Raw genomic sequence first — 18,375 nt, 5'->3', positions numbered from 1 at the left:
CAATTCAAGTCAAATGTAATACCACAATATATTCATATTTGACACGTTTTTATAAGAGTACATCCAGGCGTTTTCTAAAAGGGCCTTTTGGAGACTCCCCTTGGTAACGGTCAAATAGGATAAAAAGGTATTCTTTTTCATAATTGTTATCTCTAATGAAAGGTGGTACTTAGAACTATCATATATTATAGCTAAATCCCCCATTAGTATTGCTGAAACACAAAAACTGAAGTATGAACACATTGGAGTGCTTTATCTGATTGGATAGGATTGATGCACAAAGAACACTGCTTCTGTCATCCATTTTGCGCCTGGACTTTAATTTTGAAGGCTCCACAGATACCCATCATGTTGGGTATTAGCATTTGCAGCATTTCCTTAGCTACAAGGCTAACAAGAGGCAGCCAGTTTGAGAAATTAGCTTAGAATGAGAGGGGGGGGGGGGGGGGGGCGCACAGACCTAGTTGGCTTTAGAAGGCTATCACCAGGGCATGGAAGCTCCTATTGGGTCAAACAAGGTGTCAATCGAAAGGTCAGAGTGTAGCGGCCATCATCACATTTTCTGTTATTAAATATTCAAAGTGAAACTCCTTCCGTGAGTGACTGGCAAAGGCAGAATGATGCAACAAGATGTTGCATCATTCTTACCTCAGTATTACCTCCCATGTGTGGGAGGTAATACTGTTTTGGACGAACTACTTGCCATGGTTAGATAGTTTGGACCTTTGGGAATGTAACCAGACCATTGATGTTTTGCATAACTGGACCCCTGTAAGCCGTAGTAGGTAAGTAAATACTTTTTTTCTCACTCTTTTCTACAAAGGTAGTATATCACAAAGATGTTGAGTGTACTTGCTGTTTCGACTCAATCTTGAAATGTACATCAATGGAAGCACAAGAATCGTAGCTTTCCAATGATGTATGGCATGTGTAGCAGTCTAAAGATATATTTGTTAGAATTAGGCTACAAGTAAACGATTTGTGGGTGAAATTATCATTACCTGTGGTTTCAAACCAGTGTAGCTCACTGCAACGCTGTAGCCTACCCGAGACACTAGTGAGTAGCTAACATCTCCACAGCTGTTTAGGAAGTCAAACGGCGACAGAACATGTTCGGCACTCCCCTTACTCAAAAGTCTTTCAATAAGTGTAACTATCAGACTACTAACCTGAACTTCATTGCCACAGCCTAAACTTTGTCAATCTGTTCCTGAAATTAATTAATTTCAGCCTAAACCGTACAACGGAACGTTAAATCCAATTCAACCAACGCAATCGCTACCAAGACGAACACAGCAGTAGTCTAGTACTGTACTGTAGTAGTACAATTTACCGGGGCAGCTTCTCCACACAGGGCTATATCGCATTTTGCGTTGTTACTGACAATGATCGCTAGCAGTGAGCTTTTTATGAATGAGGGATTTTCCCCTTAATAAATGTCAAGCTTATTTACGTTTTTGGGGGCATATTTTCAGTTAGCAGATGGTACTGTTTGAATCGCGATTCCATCTTCTACTGCCGGTAACGTCGTAGAATAATCTTCAAAGGGAGTTCTTTATTAATTAATGAATGCAATATGAGTAGGCTAAATGCCTGAAAATATCACGAGAAGGGAAAAACTTAAAATGACGTTTAAGTCATAGAGATTAGGTCAATTTTTACACCGGTCTGCCAAATTTAATCGTTTTGATTCAACTATGAGGCTGCCTCTTGCAGGGGAAATGAGAAGACATCTATTTCATTGTACACTTCACTCGTATTTTGAGTTGTAAATGAGCAGCAAAAAAAAGATGCTTTTAAATCTATGTAATCTTTATAAATAAGTATGCATTTTTATATAAAATATACAGAAATATCAGTTGTAAAAATGTCATTGAAAAACGGACCCCTGTGCAACCGACGCAAGCAAGCACACCCTACAATTTCCCCAGAAATTGTACCCTCTCTAGTTATTATTCTTAGGACTGGGTGTCAAAGGCAGCCCCCAGAAGCGCTTGGTCGAAAGTTGTGAAATTTGGCACACTCATTGGGGACAGTCCCCTGGTCCAATTCACAAAGTTTCATGTCTCATACTTGGGCACTCTAGCGCCACCAACAGGTAAAAGTTGGAGTTGTGTTTACACAAGTAACTTTTGAACCGCATGTCTGATTGTCAAAAGGGTGAAGTACCGTAGGATTCCTTGGATCAAGCCGAGTTCAACACACACATTTATCAAAACCCTTTGAAAGCCTACTCCTCCTACAATTTTTTCAAAATTACCAGAGATGATCTTCAGACCAAGCCTCACAAAAGTTATCGAAAATAATTTATCCTCACAACCATTTGTCCGGTACAGCCAATCAAATTCATCAGAAAAGCCGCCAAACAGGAAGTGAAGTCATATCTCAGCAGTTCTTTGAGGCAGTGACACCAAATTTGGTACGCCTACCCGGAACCTCGTTCAGAGGATGTCCTCCAAAATGTGTGTCCTGTGACTAAAAGGGGGCGTGGCAGGAAGCATAAACGTGTTTTGGCTAATAACTGTTGAAGTGTTTACCTTAATAAAGTAATTTATTTGTCTGTTGATGTCGTGAGATATCAAGCCTGACTACTTTTTATAAAATTCGAATGGACGTGGCCGCCATTTTGGACTTCATGGAAAAGTGTAAAAACCTTTTGCACGCCACACATTTTGTCCAACGTTTACCAAATTTGGCACAGATGATCTTCAGCTGCAGAAAAGGTATCAGATGGATTTTCCATTTTCAAAACCGTTTGTTCGGTAGAGCCGATCAAAGGCGTTGGCGAAGCTGCCAAACGAGACTCAAGAGCGTATCTCAGCAACCATTTGTCCGATTGTCCCCAAACTTCGGTTCCTTCGTTCCCATGAGGAGCAGAGGAGGCCTGCGGTGTTATACCAGAAAAATAACTTTGAACACTCAGTACTCTTGAACACAAACAAATATTTCAACCAAACTTGGTGTGTTGCATGAGTGCAACAGGTTGTTGTGACTTAATTGTTGCACAAGTGCTATGGAGATTTAGCTACCCATAACTTTCTGGTTGAAGGGCGCACACGGTATGGGTTTGTTTGTCGTATTTGATTAGTTGTGTTAAAAGTGTTAAAAGATAATTCAGAGATTTGTCCAGAAATGGCTTGGCCACAAGATACACATTTACGTGACATATGCTGATGTTAGAATGTGATACATTTTATTTCAGTTTTTCACGGTGGTTTGGAGCATGAAGGCAAATAAAAACTCATCAACCATCAGTTGGAGCGTGGTTCATCTTTAGCCAGGAGAAAAGTTTAGGAGCAGCTACAGCCACCTCATTGCTGCTTGCAGCTATATTAAATAAGTTGATTTTGTCTTGAACTTGTACTTGGCTATTCACTTCATTGACTTGGTACTTTCACAGCAATTGGGTATATCTTATCGGTTGGTCAGTTTATACAGTGTCTGAAATTAGCAAAAATCTAAATAGCTCACAATTCTTTTATCAAGCATTGTCGGCAATGACGGACGTGTTGTGCAATAACTAAAAGAGATAGCTGGCTTATATTTTGACACATTTTTCATAAGAAATATTCAGACTCAGCCTGCAAAGGCCTTTGGTTTGACGTCATGAGCGGGACAACAGTGTGCTGCGCTAAGTCAATGAAGGCAATATTGACTTCAACCCGTTGCCTTAGGTCCGCCGGTGCAAACACTCTGAAGACCATAAGGACTAAGCACCGGACCTAGAGTGACAGGGCCTTCTCAGTTGCTGCACCCTCCCTCTGGAACGCCATCCACATCCATCAGGCTCCCACCATTCAAACAAACCCTCAAAACTCGCCTCTTCAAACTCGCCTTCACCTGCTAACCCCTGCTCCCTACCCTCTACTACATGACTAATTTCACACAGCTTTTTTACTAAAATGTTCTGTTTGTTTTGTATCTTTGCTGTTGTATAGTTTTTTAGTCTTCGCACATGTATTATTATATAATAATAATTATTATATAATAATTTGGCCCAATGATACAACAGGTCACTCACTACTCCCAAACCGCTAATGGCCCATGTACGCCCATAGGTGGCGCTATAAGCCACGCCCAAAGTCTACGTGATTTCCCCAGCGCCCCATTATTCCAAAATGCCTGAAAATTGGTATACATGCCGTATTTCTCATGGGGAACAAAAAGCCTCAAGAACCCATAAGGCAGGGCTCTACGCTAATGTTTTCACCAAGGAGTACATGTGCTCCTAAATGCAAAAATTTAGGAGCACACAAAGAAATTTAGGAGCACAGTGTTTTTTTTATTGTATTTGTTTATTAAACATAACAACACAGGGGCGTCGCTAGACCCTTTTTACAGGGGCACGTGCCCAGTATAAATCTGCTGCGCCCCAGTATATCTTGAAAGTTTGAGTAAATTTTTTTTACGCAATATCTCAATCAATCAATCTTGTAAAATCAAAGCAGTTTAACCGAAAACACAAACCGATGCATGTCAGCGCGCTCTTCTGAGCTTGCCAAATAGCCACTGCAGCATGCACACAGAAGTCCAGGTGTTGGACTCAGCACACAAGTCAGAATTGAGGTAGGCTAAGAAAACATTACAAAACTGAAGAAAGTTTCTAAATGATAGGCCTACCGATCATCTTATTTTTACTAAAACATAAAAACAATATTACATGAAGTTAAAAACAATAGTAGCTTGCATACACTATAGGTGTCCCTGCCAAAGCTGATATCAAACTTGTGTCCCTGAACTGTTACATAGTGGGTTAAGCAAGGGGAGTTTCTATAGCCTAGTAGTGCATTGTGCGCAACACGCTTGGAAGAAGGGATATGAATAGGGGCCTGTGCCCCAGTACAGTTTTATGTCCAACAACGCCACTGACTTAACAGTTAATGCTGTTAGACAACTAGAGACTTTCACTCTGATAGAACTAGAACAAATACTTTAAGAAACATTAATATAGTTTATAATATTTTCTTAAAACACTGGGACATTATAGACTATGTAAGCACGCCACGGATTAAAAGGCTTGGTAGTCAAAGCTAGGTAGACCCAGAGCCATATAAAAAGAGAGTTGCGACACTCCCATAGACATCCATTGTAATCGAAGACGGCGGCAGTAAAAGTGTCATTTGCGACATATAGTCCCAAACATTGTATTTTCCAAAGTTCAACTCCATTCATGTTCAGTGTTCCGAAGCAAGTTAGCTGGTAAATTGATCAAATTACTGCATTATTTATAATATTTTCAAAACTTGTAAGGGCGTAATAGTTTGTGAAAGACCCAGAGAAACACAAATATCCGACGAGGCAAAATCCCGGACAATTTTGGAATCCTTGCTGGACGCATTGTTTAGGTCTCGAAAAGAGGACATGTCCGGGTAAAAGAGGACGTCTGGTCACCCACATTTTATATAGCCAGCTTTACTTAAAGTTTATTGTAAGATATAGCTTGTTAGATTATAAATGCAGTTAGAGCAATACTGTAGGTCTAGTATCTAACGTAAGCAACACTTTTACTGTAGCTAACTAGAGAGCACGAGTATCATAACCAGAAGGTCGTTGGTTTATATAGTCTGTCAAATTAGTTCTAGTTATTGCTGTTCGTTGGAATACAAAGTTAGTCTTCTCTTATTAGCATAGTTAGTACATCTAATTAGAGCTAGCAAGGCACATGTCGGCGAGATCAGAGTGTCTCGGCTCTGGCCCATTGGTTGCGAATCGTCGCTCGCACGTCATCATGCTATGTTCACATCGTGCAGTCGCGACTCTGTCACTTGCTTTCCATGTGAAATCAATAGTATACTTGAATACTTCACTTCATCGCGCTGTTGTTCTGTGTATTGACAACAGCCCATCACTCGCGCACTGTGCTCGTAAATTATTTTTCAAGTTCGCACATAATGTCCGCCATGATAGATTTTGCTGTACTGTCCAAATTTGGTACAACCTTCAAAACCCTTCTCCTCATGAACCATAGATCCAATCGGCTTGAAAATTGTTACTGATTTGTAGAACACATGTCTTTCTATAGGGTCAAATTGAATAAGGAATGCAATACAAAATGGCTGAAAGAAGTGTATTTATGTAAATGTCCACATTGCCACAATATCTTTGTGTTAATAAATCAAATATAATTTTGACTGATGGTTTTTCAAATCTTTGTGCCTTCAAGATGACATCATTCTGAAGTACTATACGCAATTTCACCTTGATATGTAAATATATGATTGAATTCAATTTAATTGCTCCATAGCGCGCGTGCTCCAAATTCTCAGACTCATCCTTCCCCTTGACACTAGGGTGACCACCTGTCGCGCTTTGCGTTGTGTCGCACAGCATTATCACCCCTTGCCCCGCACGTCGCATATTGAAAATTCTGTGCGATACAGCGCAAAGCGGGACAGGTGGTCACCCTACTTGACACACGCGCAAGCTTGGCGCGAGACGCACACACATACTTTCTGGAAATTGTGTGCTGACCAAGCCTCCACCCTCGGTTTTTTGCCCGTTTAATTTTGCTTCCAATCGCAGCTCGCCGTTACGAATATAAATTATTTTTCAGCGGCCATTGTTCTTTTCAACTGGAATTGCCTGATAGCCGTGTTGGAGGCAGCCACGTTCGGTAAGTCCTATTTTTACACATTTTAATCTAGAATCAATGATTGGGTTTGTGAAAGTATACTACTCTTGAATTATGGTGAAGGTTTGAGCACTTTGAGACCTTTAGATCGTGAGTTTTAAGTGAGGGAAAACCGAACTCGAAAAGTAGCTAGGTTTTCCCCTCTGTGTTTATAATTAGTGAATCATTTAGCATCTCGGCGAATTCTTCATCAAAAAGGTAGAGGAGGGCAGCTTTTAGGAGAACAAGCGATTCCCCACAGACCTGTAGGCTCAGAATTGTGATTTGGGTCGTGAAAGTCTTTGTAATTGGAGTGAGTTCGGACGCAAGGGAGACCGCATAGGCTTAGGCGGCAGCCATGCTTTGGTCGTGTCATGTTCATAAATTCACCATTTTACAGTTCGGTCTACACCAAAAAAAGACGAGCAGGGCAGCCTTCAAGAGATGTGGGAATTGTGCTTTTAGCCAGATGTTTTTTTTGTGATTTGTGCAAAACGTGCAAGTGGAGTGAGACTGCGTCCCGGGGATACTGTACATTGTTTTGACGTTAGCCTCAGAGTCAGACTCGGCTCTCCCACTGGCAGTGTGTAAACAATTTTGTATTTCACTCAATTCTACTCCAATAACGTCAGGGAGGACTGTTTTTTGTAGACAAGAGCCTGCTAAAGATAGCCAGTATCTCGGATGTTTCAAGGCGAGCCTGTTTCATTCGTCATATGCCCTGAGAAAACGACCTACGTTAGCTAGGCTAGTTTTGCCAATTTCACTAGGTCAAGCTATTTACAAGGTCTCTGACAGTCAGAATCACTGTTTACAAAGGTCGAGCTAAATACTCTTGCTAGAGCCTGGAATCGAACCAGTGTTTTGAGTGACTTTGCATGGGTCTCCAACACATTTGGATTCAAGTTCAAGTAGTGCCACTTCACAGTCATAACTGAAGTCTGTATCAAGTGTAGATGGAAAAAGCTTCATTTTTCACCACTGACATGGACCCTTTCTTCACTTTTACAGGTCATGCAGAGGCCTGCTCAAGAGTGCAACAGAGCATGCTGAGAGCAACAACAGAGGATGCTGAGTGTAACAGAGGATGGGACAGAGGATGCTGAGAGCAACACAGACCCCTTGCTGGACTACCCCTCTCTAGCTGGACAGCTTCTCTTCAGCCCTGCCCCCAAGACAGCTTCATCCAGCTGGCCTGCCCTGCCTGCCTGCCCCTGCCTTGATATCTCAAAAGATCACTGAATTACAGCTGTTTAAACTTCAGCCACATCTTATAATGCTCGCCACAGGACAAATAGCTTACTTTTCTATACAGTAACTGACCACAATGGTTCTCAACACTGAGAATAGCTCAGTAGGCTAAGACGGTGCACTGCAAGGAGCAAGGTCACAGGTTCAAATCCAGCCACAGTCTTTTGGCCTGTCATAATTTTGATTATCTGTTTAGTTAAACAGGATGACATCATTCTGAAATACCATGTGCAATTTCACCTTGAAATGTCAACCGTTTCTCAACCTTTGTCCTAAAGCTGACCAAAGCTAATACTCAAATCACACAGTCGTGTGATTCTTTTTCTCACAAAATAGTGCGGTTACAACAGCCGTGCGAGGGATTTCAGTTGTTGTGTTTGTTTAGTTAGATGTTTGTAATGTTTTTGTTTATCAGTTAATATAATCTTGTTGGTCACCCTGATTGTGCATGTTGTGTATTTTAATGGGACCAGAGTCGGCTTCTGAACTGCCATAGGCTATTCTCGCAAGGAGCTGAACATGAGCTCTGCCCTAGCCCAGTTGCCCACATGACTATTGTTAATTGTGCATTGACTGAAAGAGATCAACTCAAGAAGAGTTACAATATCTGTGGTTATTCAGCCATCCTGGGGAAAGTTTGAAAAGAGTACAGTGGTTAAAATGTGTCAATTGTGGGAGGCATGTTTTTGGACTATCTCTAAACCTCATGCGGCCGCCGCAGCATTTCTGCCTTGGCATGACCTGCGCTGGGAGAGGGAAACAGCATGGATGGAAGTTGTGTGTGGGCAGATGTGTCTTTATATAGGGTGAAATGGAATAAGAAATGCAATACAAAATGGCTGAAAGGGGTGTATTTATGTAAATGTCTACATTGCCTCAATATGTTTGTGTCAATAAATCAAATATCATTTTGACTGATGGTTTTTCAAACCTTATTGGCTTCAAGATGACATCATTCGGAAGTAGTACCATGTGCAATTTCATGCAATTTGACATTGAAATGTCAACCGTTTCTTAACCTTTGTCCCAAAGCTGACCAAAGATAAAATTCTGCCCTTTCTACTCATACAATCTCAACAGTTGGTGTGTAGCAGAGAGGATAGAGAGACTGACTTGTAACCTTATGCTCTAGAGTTCAAATCCCCATTCAGCCTATTGTTGTTGGCCAAACATGAAGTTGTTTTGCTCTCTTGTTGTCCAACCTTCTACATTGTACATTTTTATAATATTTTGCCATTTTGCAGAGGAACCCGCATCGCTGCTTGCAGCTGTAATTAAATTATTGGAGTACAAAAAAATATAAATATTTAATTATCTGCCAATAATTATTTAAGTTTGATATATATTTTGCATCCCTAAAATGAAGCATTTGGCTTGGAATTTTTGCCATTCTGCCTTCTTGATTTAGAACTATTCACTGAAACAAATATATTTCACATGCTTTTCAAAAATGGTATTCGTACTAACATTACATGGTTAAACAATGCAGGGTATTATACAATATAAAAATATAATAGTCTGTAATGATGAAAACAGAACTTGGTGTCTTACTTGAGCTTGCAAAAACTTAAGCTGCCGATCCTGGTCTTGAAGGATCTGGTAGGCATCAGTGGGTAAGATTCCAGTTGGTCCAACAACAAATTGTTGGTCCACCAATGTGGTGGCAACAGGGGAGGAATCTTGGCACTGTTTCAGGTAGTCAAATGGAGGCGGTAGCTCAAAGCAACCTCTACCATTTTTATTTATAGGAGTGCACTCTGTGTGTGCTGAAAAGGTGTGTGTTTGTGGGCCTATGGTAAGACACTCTGTGTTTTGATTGGGGTGGGTAAGGCAGAAGGGGGGGAGGCAGTTGACTTGTGGCTGTGAAGTAGGGCTGGACCCCTGTCGGACGTTTGGGTGGTGTATTGGGGTTCGGTCATCGAGTTGGGTGTAAATGCAAGAGCAAGGCACATTCAGGTTGGAGTTGGGGGTGCTTTGGAAGTGCTTGTGGTTGAGCGCCACAGAGGAGGATAAGGATGATGAACATTGTATACATCCATCTTTGGCCAGCTTCCTAAAAAGAGATTTAGACTTTTTGCTGAAAGAAAGAGATTGTTGATGATCTTGGTGGGCAACTACCATTAAGGGTCTTCTGATGGGTGAAGATTCAGTGAGTGGGGCAACCTGATCTGGGTGTCTAGGTTCTGAGTGGGCATAGTAGGCAGAATTGCTGCCGGTCTGTTGTACATCCGGGGTTGGAGCATTGTGGGATTGGCCAGTAATGTGAGAGCCCACCATAAAACTACCCTCCATTACCAGCGAAAGTTCAGGCACTGAGGGGTGGACACGGTTAGTCTGAAAAAGACAAAGACAAGACAAAAAAGCTATTATTATTCATGTGCATTTTAAAAAGGGTTGGGTTAGAGCCATTAACTTGTTCTGTTCACTATTCAGAATGAATTCTCCAAACCCAAGAATGTTGTACAGTAAGAATCAGTTCAGAAAGTCATTTCAGATAGACATACAAGTTCTGAAGTTAAAAATTCTCCATGATAATGGTGTGATGTGGATAAGTGTGCTGCAAACACAGGTACAAGAGATTGTCTCTGCTCCACTTTTAAATTCAATATCTACACACATCTATCCACTTGAGCATGTTTACAACATTATTGTAGTTGAAATTCGTATTTTCCGCTCCCGAGATACTGTGAAATACTGACTGTGCCTCTGAGTTTGTGAGTGGAGCTAGAAGCTAAAAAGTAAATAAATGAGCAAATAAGCATCTTGTGCATGAACATAAAAAAATAAGCTAAAGGAAATGTGGTCCTATTCTTGTGGTGGTGAAAGAGCTGTGTAAGCATCAAAATGGAATGCTTGGAATGTTGACGGTAACTTGACTTGAGTAGAGTGTATGTTGAAGGGAACAAAATCCATTGATTCACTATGATATCGATTTTTAGAAGGCAGGATGGGATATCGCACCTTCCAAAAAGCCTGAAAGATGTATTCACGGTGTACCAGGTCAAACAGAAAAATGAATCCTGAAAACAATGCAATGCCCGAGATTATTTAGTTCATGGATGTAAAAGGAACAAACGTATGACAGATATGTAAGCCAAACACGCCGAAAATGTGCTTGAAAGTTGACAAAACTACTTATACATTATGTTTAAGGGTACTTGACTCGAGACCAAATCTGCCGATTCACTAGTTGGTGATTAGGAGGGGGGGGGGGGGGGGGGGGTATCATACTTTCTACACAGGCAAACACAGCCTACATAAGAAACATTACAGCTATTATAGGCTAATCAGCTTATTTGGGAACTGTTGGGAACCAATGTTAGTTATAAATAAAAGGAGACATTTCAGAAGGAATTTGAGAATTTCCAAACTAGTTACACTTACTTATCACATTTGCAATACTTGGACTGTGTCCTGACAATAAATGAAGAACATTACATGTTTTGCCAAGATAACGGTTTTTAAATTAGACCATTGAATGTTTCTAATGTCCCTGTGTCTTTATACTTTTGACTGGGTCACGGTATAATTTTGAAGCATGGATGTAACGGTATACATCACAATATATTCATTTTTCTTAATCTAGTTCAGGGGTCCCCAAACTATGGCCCGCCCACACATTTAGAGCGGCCCTCTGAACAATGCCAGAGACACTTTTGCAAATTTAATTTTAAATAGGCCTATATGCTTTAATCATATATCTGTATTTGATAATGAAGGTTGGCTTTCAAACTAAAATGTCCCTTAGTTATTACCTATAATAATTAACGTAAAGTAATTATTTGTTAGATTCACCCACCAACAGAATGGTACATTCAACATAACGTTCCATCGTGATTGAGCAGGTGCACCCGAGCCAGCAAGAACATTCAGAGACAACAAGATTGCCAAACGGTTGGGAAAGAGAAAAGTAGATTCAGAATGCAGGGTCTTTAACCAAAACAAGTGATAATTTTTTTGTTCAATGCAAAGAAATGTCTGTTTGTCTCATCTGTCAAGAAACCGTGTCTGTGTTCAAAGAATACAATCTGCGCTGACACTATGAACCCGCCACAGAGACAAGTATGCAAGTTTACAAGGCCAAATGAGAGCAGACAAAGTGTCAAAGCTAAAAAGTGGATGATTAGCTGTTGGAAAAATTGAAGATGTAACTGTTATCCTGTATAAGAATGATTCTGAGTTCAGTATTCCTTGGGTGCAAAGAGAGGCCTAACCCCAAATCTGAACTCTGGGTAAACATACAAGACCCTTATCTTGTGCTGAGGACTAAGAAGAGGGGGGTTTTGGTTGTTTTAAGGAGATACTCTGTGACAAAGACTATAGGTGGAGACGCAAGGTCTGTTGACCATTTGCTTGACACCTATGTGAAGGAGTTTTTACGACCCCAGGACCGGAGATCTTGTTGTTGTGTTTCAATCTGGGTTGATGTCGTAAAAACGCACACACGTAAACATGCACGCACACACGCGTGCCAGGTCTATTCAAGGGAGCCAATGAAGAAGAGCCATGGGACATTTGCATGCCTTTGTTTTAACCAATGACTGTCAAGAGCGGGTCTGTTTAAATAGCTAGCTAGCACAACATGCTAGCAGACAAATTTGTAGCACAATGGCGTGTGAGGTTTTTGTCTCCTTGTGGGCCGGCCGCAAGCAATAAAGCTTTCTTAAACTTGTTCACCGACTGACTGTGCAATGCTTGATAGATTAATATTCCTGACATAAGCTCAGCAGAATACGTTTGGACGCCAAACCCAGTTGAACCAGTCATCCGTTCGAGCTAGCTTTTAGGCTAAACTGATTGCACTGAGCAGTAGGCCATTCAGTGATGGTGAGTTCATCGAGAAATGTATAAATGCTGTTGCTGCGATGTGCCCCGATAAGAAACACGCCTTAAATGTGGTGAGTCTGTCCGCAAGTACAATCACCAGATGAATTGAAGAAATGGGGTATAAAGTATATGCCCAGCTGAAGGAGAAAGTGAAAGAATTCAGATTTTTTTGCATTAGCACTGGATGAGAGCAATGACGTGCAGGACACAGCACAGCTGCTCATTTTTCTTTGCGGAGTTAGCTCAAAATTTTAAGTGTCCGAGGAGCTAGCAGCCCTAACAAAGTTTCAAAGGCACTACGACAGGGGAGGATATTTTTGGTAAAGTGTGCCAAACAATGGGAGGGTTGGATCTAGACTGGTCTAAGCTGGCCAGCATCACGACCGACGGGGCTCCTAGTATGGTTGGCGCGTCGATGGGGCTAATAGGACGCATAAATGGAGGAAAGAGGTCTCACCCCCCCTGTTAAAAGTCCACTACCTGAATCACCAGCAAGCACTGTGCTGCAAAGTTCTGAAGTGGGAATCGGTTATGAAGGTGGTGGTGTCATGTATAAACTTCATCAGAGCAAACAGACTTAAACACAGGCAGTTCTAAGCCTTTCTCTCCGAGCTAGAGTCTGCTCACGGAGAGACACACACACACACTGAAGTCCGATGGTTAAGCCGGGGCAGTTTTGAGGTGATTTTACGAGCTGCTACCCGAAATCAACGCCTTTCTTCTGACAAAGGGCAACACTGTCCCAGAACTGATTGACACAGAATGGAAATGGGATCTCGCCTTTTTAAGAGATGTGACAGAAATGTTGAACGGCCTCAACTTGTAGCTCCAAGGGGAAACTAATATGTGACATGTATTCCCACATAAAAGCATTTGAGGTGAAACTAACACTGCCTGTGGGACAAGTGCAAAAGCAGGACTTCACCCATCTCCCTGTTAGCCAAAGCCTCTCAGCTGAGAAACCAGCAGCCCCATTCCCAGCTGAAAAATCCGTGGAAGAGTTGGAAATGCTGAAGGCAGAGTTTGATGTGCGATTCCGTGAGCTACGTGTCCACGCTAAAGAAGTCTGCCTTTTTCAGAACCCCTTTGCTGCCGACATTGCCAAAGCCATGCCTTCTTATCAGTTTGAGTTGGCTGAGTTACAGAACTGTGATGTTCTGAAAGACGCATTTAAGCCCAACAGTCTCATTGAATTCTATGCTGCCCTCCCTAACGAGACATACCCAAACATAAAAAAGCGTACAATGAAGATGTCCACACTTTTTGGCAGCACGTATATCTGTCAGCAAACCTTTTCACGCAATGAAACTGATGAGAAATCCAATGAGATCAAGACTCACTTATGAACATTTGCATCAGTCTTTGAGACTGCCTGTGACAGGAATGGAACCTGACATTGGACTTTTCACTAGCCAGAAGAAGGCCCACAGTTCACACTGATTAATATGCATAAGTAAATGTTTTGATTTCAATAGCAATGAATATGACTTATTACTGTGTTGTCTTATTACTGTGTAACTTAAAAGCCACTGTGATTCTCGTATTATACAGATGAAGGGAAGCCTGCCGTGTCGCCCAGTAAAGACTAGAGCAGGGGATTCATCTGCGGTCCTGACTGAGGCGTGGGTCCGCTCACTGTGGCTTGAGGCTTCAGCTTGGCCATAGGTGCTGATCTGTGGGCATCTGTGAAGCCCTATGTGAGTGTGCTTTTCCTGTCGAGACAGAGCTAGATTCCTCGGCACAGTGTGACACAGTCATTACGATAGTAATAATGCTCTTTTAATAGGCTATATATATCCCTTGATATGTACGGATGTACGGTGCATAACAAAATAATGAACTAATCTAGCATGATAAATATATTTAAAATCATAATAAAATCTCCACAATAATACTGGTAGTCACTCCGGCCCATGGAATTTTCTGTTACAGACCGACCCGGCCCCACATTAAAGAAATGAAAAATGATATGGCCCTCACAAAGTTTGGGGACCCCTGATCTAGTTGATTTGTTTGAATAGAATGCAATCCGCACCACTGCAGCTAATATACCGCACTCGGCTGCATTTGGATAGGGCATGGCTGGTGTGTCGCATGAGTTGAATTTTTATAAATTTTAGTTAGGATGTAGCTTTCAACAGTATGTTTATGTGATCACAAGAAAACATTTTGTAGTGAGCTAGCTATAACAAATTACTACATGGCTGAACACTTGATTCTGTTGGCCAGGGGTGTTGCTAGACCCTTTTAACTGGGGCACAAACACCAGTACAAATCTGTTGTGCCCCAGTAAAAAATTAAATTAAAATACGTTTGAGTTTGAACAATTTACTTCTTTAGTCAGTGCATTCATTTAGAATGATAATCTATCAGTGGAGAAAAAAATAAATTGCATCTTCGCTAGAGATGGGGATCGATACCCGGTTCTGTAAGGACCCAGTTCCAAATTTCTCAAAACCCGAATATCAATAAGGTCCGAGCTTATCGATACCGCTATCGAGACTAGGTAATATAATGTAACTTATGTCTCGAGAGATAACTCATGTCATTTAAATCAAATCACTGGTGCACAAACATACATCGATTGTCTAATAACATAACTAAATTCAATTGAATGGCCTGCCAACCGCCTTTAAACTAAAATAATTTACAATTTACAATCTACAATGACAACTGCGGGTTCGCTTCATTTCTAATTTTGTTGCTAGCTACGATGGCTGAACGTACTAAGCGGTCAAAGGCTTGGCTACATTTGAATAAAGCCAAATATAAGGACGAAGCGACGTTGTGTATCAGCTAAAATGCAGTATATTCGACTGTCTTCGAGAAGCAACGGTGCCAACTCTAGCTGCCGTTGCAGGACAATCCTCCTCCTCCACCCAAAGCATGGTGAGCGCAGTCAGCGCACCACTTTGTAGCAAGTATCCATCTTTGACAATAATAAGCCTCAATCATTTTTATTTTTTTAAATTTTATTTCACCTTTATTTAGCCAGTTAAGCTAGTTGAGAACAAGTTCTCATTTGCAACTGCAACCTGGCCAAGATACAGCATAGCAATTCGACACATACAACACAGAGTTACACATGGAATAAGCAAAACATGATAATTACAGTAAATTACAATATAACAATTAAATACAGACCACTCCCTGAGTCACCACCTTATCGCGGTGGAGGGGTTTGCGTGTCCTAATGATCCTGGAAGCTATGTTGTCGGGGGCTTTATGCCCCTGGTAGGGTCACCCAGGGCAAACAGGTTCCAGGTGAAATACCAGACAAAGCGTGGCTCAAAAAACCTACCATGAAGAAACAACAATGGTTCCCAGTTTCCCTTGCCCGGACGCGGGTCACCGGGGTCCCCGCCTGGAGCCAGGCCCGGGGGTGGGGCCCGATGGCGAGCGCCTGGTGGCCGGGCCTTTTCCTATGGGGCTCGGCCGGGCTCAGCCCGAAGAAGCAACGTGGGATCCCCTTCCAGTGGGCTCACCACCTACAGGAGGGGTCATGGGGGTCGGGTGCAGTGTGAGACGGGCGGCGGCCGAAGGCGGGGGCCTTGGCGGTCCGATCCTCGGCTGCAGAAGCTAGCTCTAGGGACGTGGAACGTCACCTCGCTGGCGGGAAAGGAGCCTGAGCTGGTGCGCGAGGTAGAGAGGTTCCGCTAGATATAGTCGGCCTCAACTCGACGCATAGCATCGGCTCCAGAACCAGTCTCCTTGAGAGAGGCTGGACTCTCTTCCACTCTGGAGTTGCCCTTGGTGAGAGGCGTCGAGCTGGGGTGGGAATACTTGTTTCCCCTCGGTTCGGTGCCTGTACGTTGGGGTTTACCCCGGTGGACGAGAGGGTAGCCTCCCTCCGCCTTCGGGTGGGGGGACGGGTCCTCACTGTTTGTGCTTACGCACCAAACGGCAGCTCGAGTACCCACCCTTTTTGGAGTCTCTGGGGTGGGTGCTGGAAAGCGCTCCTCCCGGAGATGCCCTCGTCCTCCTGGGGGACTTCAATGCTCATGTGGGCAACTACAGTGAGACCTGGAGGGGCGTGATTGGGAGGAACGGCCCCCCCGATCTGAACCCGAGCGGTGTTTTGTTGTTGGACTTCTGTGCTAGACACGGCTTGTCCATAACGAACACCATGTTCAAGCATAAGGTTGTCCATATGTGCACTTGGCACCAGGACACCCGAGGTCTCAGTTCGATGATCGACTTTGTAGTCGTGTTGTCGGACCTGAGGCCGAATGTCTTGGACACTCGGGTGACGAGAGGGGCGGAGCTGTCAACTGATCACCACCTGGTGGTGATTTGGCTACGATGGTGGGGGAGGACGCCGGTCAGGCCTGGCAGGCCCAAACGTAATGTGAGGGTCTGCTGGGAACAGCTGGCAGAATCCCCTGTCAGAAGGAGCTTCAACTCCCACCTCCGGGAGAGCTTCGATCATGTCTCGGGGGGGCCGGGGACATTGAGTCCGAATGGGCCATGTTCCGCCTCCATTGTTGAGGTGGCTGACCGGAGCTGCGGCCGCAAGGTGGTCGGTGCATGTCGCGGTGGTAACCCTCGAACCCGGTGGTGGACGCCGGAGGTGAGGGATGCCGTCAAGCTGAAGAAGGAGGCCTATCGGACTTTATTGGCTGGTAGGACTCCAGAGGCAGCTGATGTGTACTGGCAGGCCAAGCGGAATGCGGCTTTGGCAGTCGCGGAGGCAAAAACCCAGGCGTGGGAGGAGTTCGGCGAGGCCATGGAGAACGACTTCCGAACGGCTTCGAAAAGGTTCTGGACCTCCATCCGGCGACTCCGGGGAAGCAGTGCACTGTCAACGCTGTATATAGTGGGGATGGTGCGCTGCTGACCTCGACGGGGGACGTCCTGGATCGGTGGAAGGAATACTTTGAAGACCTCCTTAATTCCACCAACACGCTTTCCGACGTGGAGTCTGGGGACATCGGGGGGGGCTTCTATCTCTGGGGCTGAGGTCGCCGAGGTGGTTGAAAAGCTCCGCGGTGGCAAGGCCCCTGGGGTGGATGAGGTCCGCCCGGAGTTCCTTAAGGCCCTGGATGTTGTAGGGCTGTCTTGGTTGACACGACTCTGCAACATCGCGTGGACATCGGGGACAGTGCCTCTGGACTGGCAGACTGGGGTGGTGGTTCCCCTCTTTAAACCCGTTAAGGAGTAGCGTCACACGTGATTCTGAACATTCCAACCGACTATTTTCCGATAGACAAAAACTATATGACAAACGCTATAGTATGGCTTCAAAATGTACAATTAGGAGGCTAACAAGTAACACTAGCAGGTAGTAGCATTGCTACGAGTATTATGCTAGGTTGCTAGGTAACGGAAGCTAACTAAAACTAGCTAGCTTCCGTTTTGGAAAAATAACTCACTCCTTAAAAGGTTAAAAAGGGGGACCGGAGGGTGTGCTCCAACTTTAGGGGGATCACATTCCTGAGCCTCCCTGGGAAAGTCTATTCAGGGGTTCTGGAGAGGAAGGGTCCGTCGGATTGTTGAACCTCGGATTCAGGAGAAGCAATGTGGTTTTCGTCCTGGCCGTGGAACTGTGGACCAGCTCTACACCCTCGGCAGGGTCCTGGAGGGTGCATGGGAGTTCGCCCAACCAGTCTACACATGTTTTGTGGATTTGGAAAAGGCGTTCGACCGTGTCCCTCGGGGGCTCATGTGGGGGGTGCTCCGGGAGTACG

The 18,375-nt window shown here is 43.6% G+C and overlaps 1 protein-coding gene across 5 annotated transcripts in view; it reads right to left on the bottom strand.

Annotated features, from left to right (window-relative positions):
- stil (STIL centriolar assembly protein) overlaps window positions 1-18,375 on the bottom strand; it is a 76,180-nt gene that overhangs the window by 30,415 nt on the left and 27,390 nt on the right. For 4 of the 5 annotated variants that reach the window (XM_062452326.1, XM_062452329.1, XM_062452327.1 and 1 more), the window contains one exon: window positions 9,413-10,195. The exons of the other annotated variant lie outside the window; for it this stretch is intronic. In XM_062452326.1, coding sequence (XP_062308310.1) covers window positions 9,413-10,195 — 783 coding nt within the window. The remainder of the gene's footprint in view (window positions 1-9,412; window positions 10,196-18,375) is intronic. 5 annotated transcript variants of the gene reach the window in all.

This window comes from Osmerus eperlanus, chromosome 26 (assembly GCF_963692335.1).
Source record: "Osmerus eperlanus chromosome 26, fOsmEpe2.1, whole genome shotgun sequence".
In the NCBI taxonomy this organism is placed as follows: Eukaryota; Metazoa; Chordata; class Actinopteri; order Osmeriformes; family Osmeridae; genus Osmerus; species Osmerus eperlanus.
Note: the sequence above shows the minus strand (reverse complement) of the source record. Positions and strands in the feature narration are given on the sequence as shown.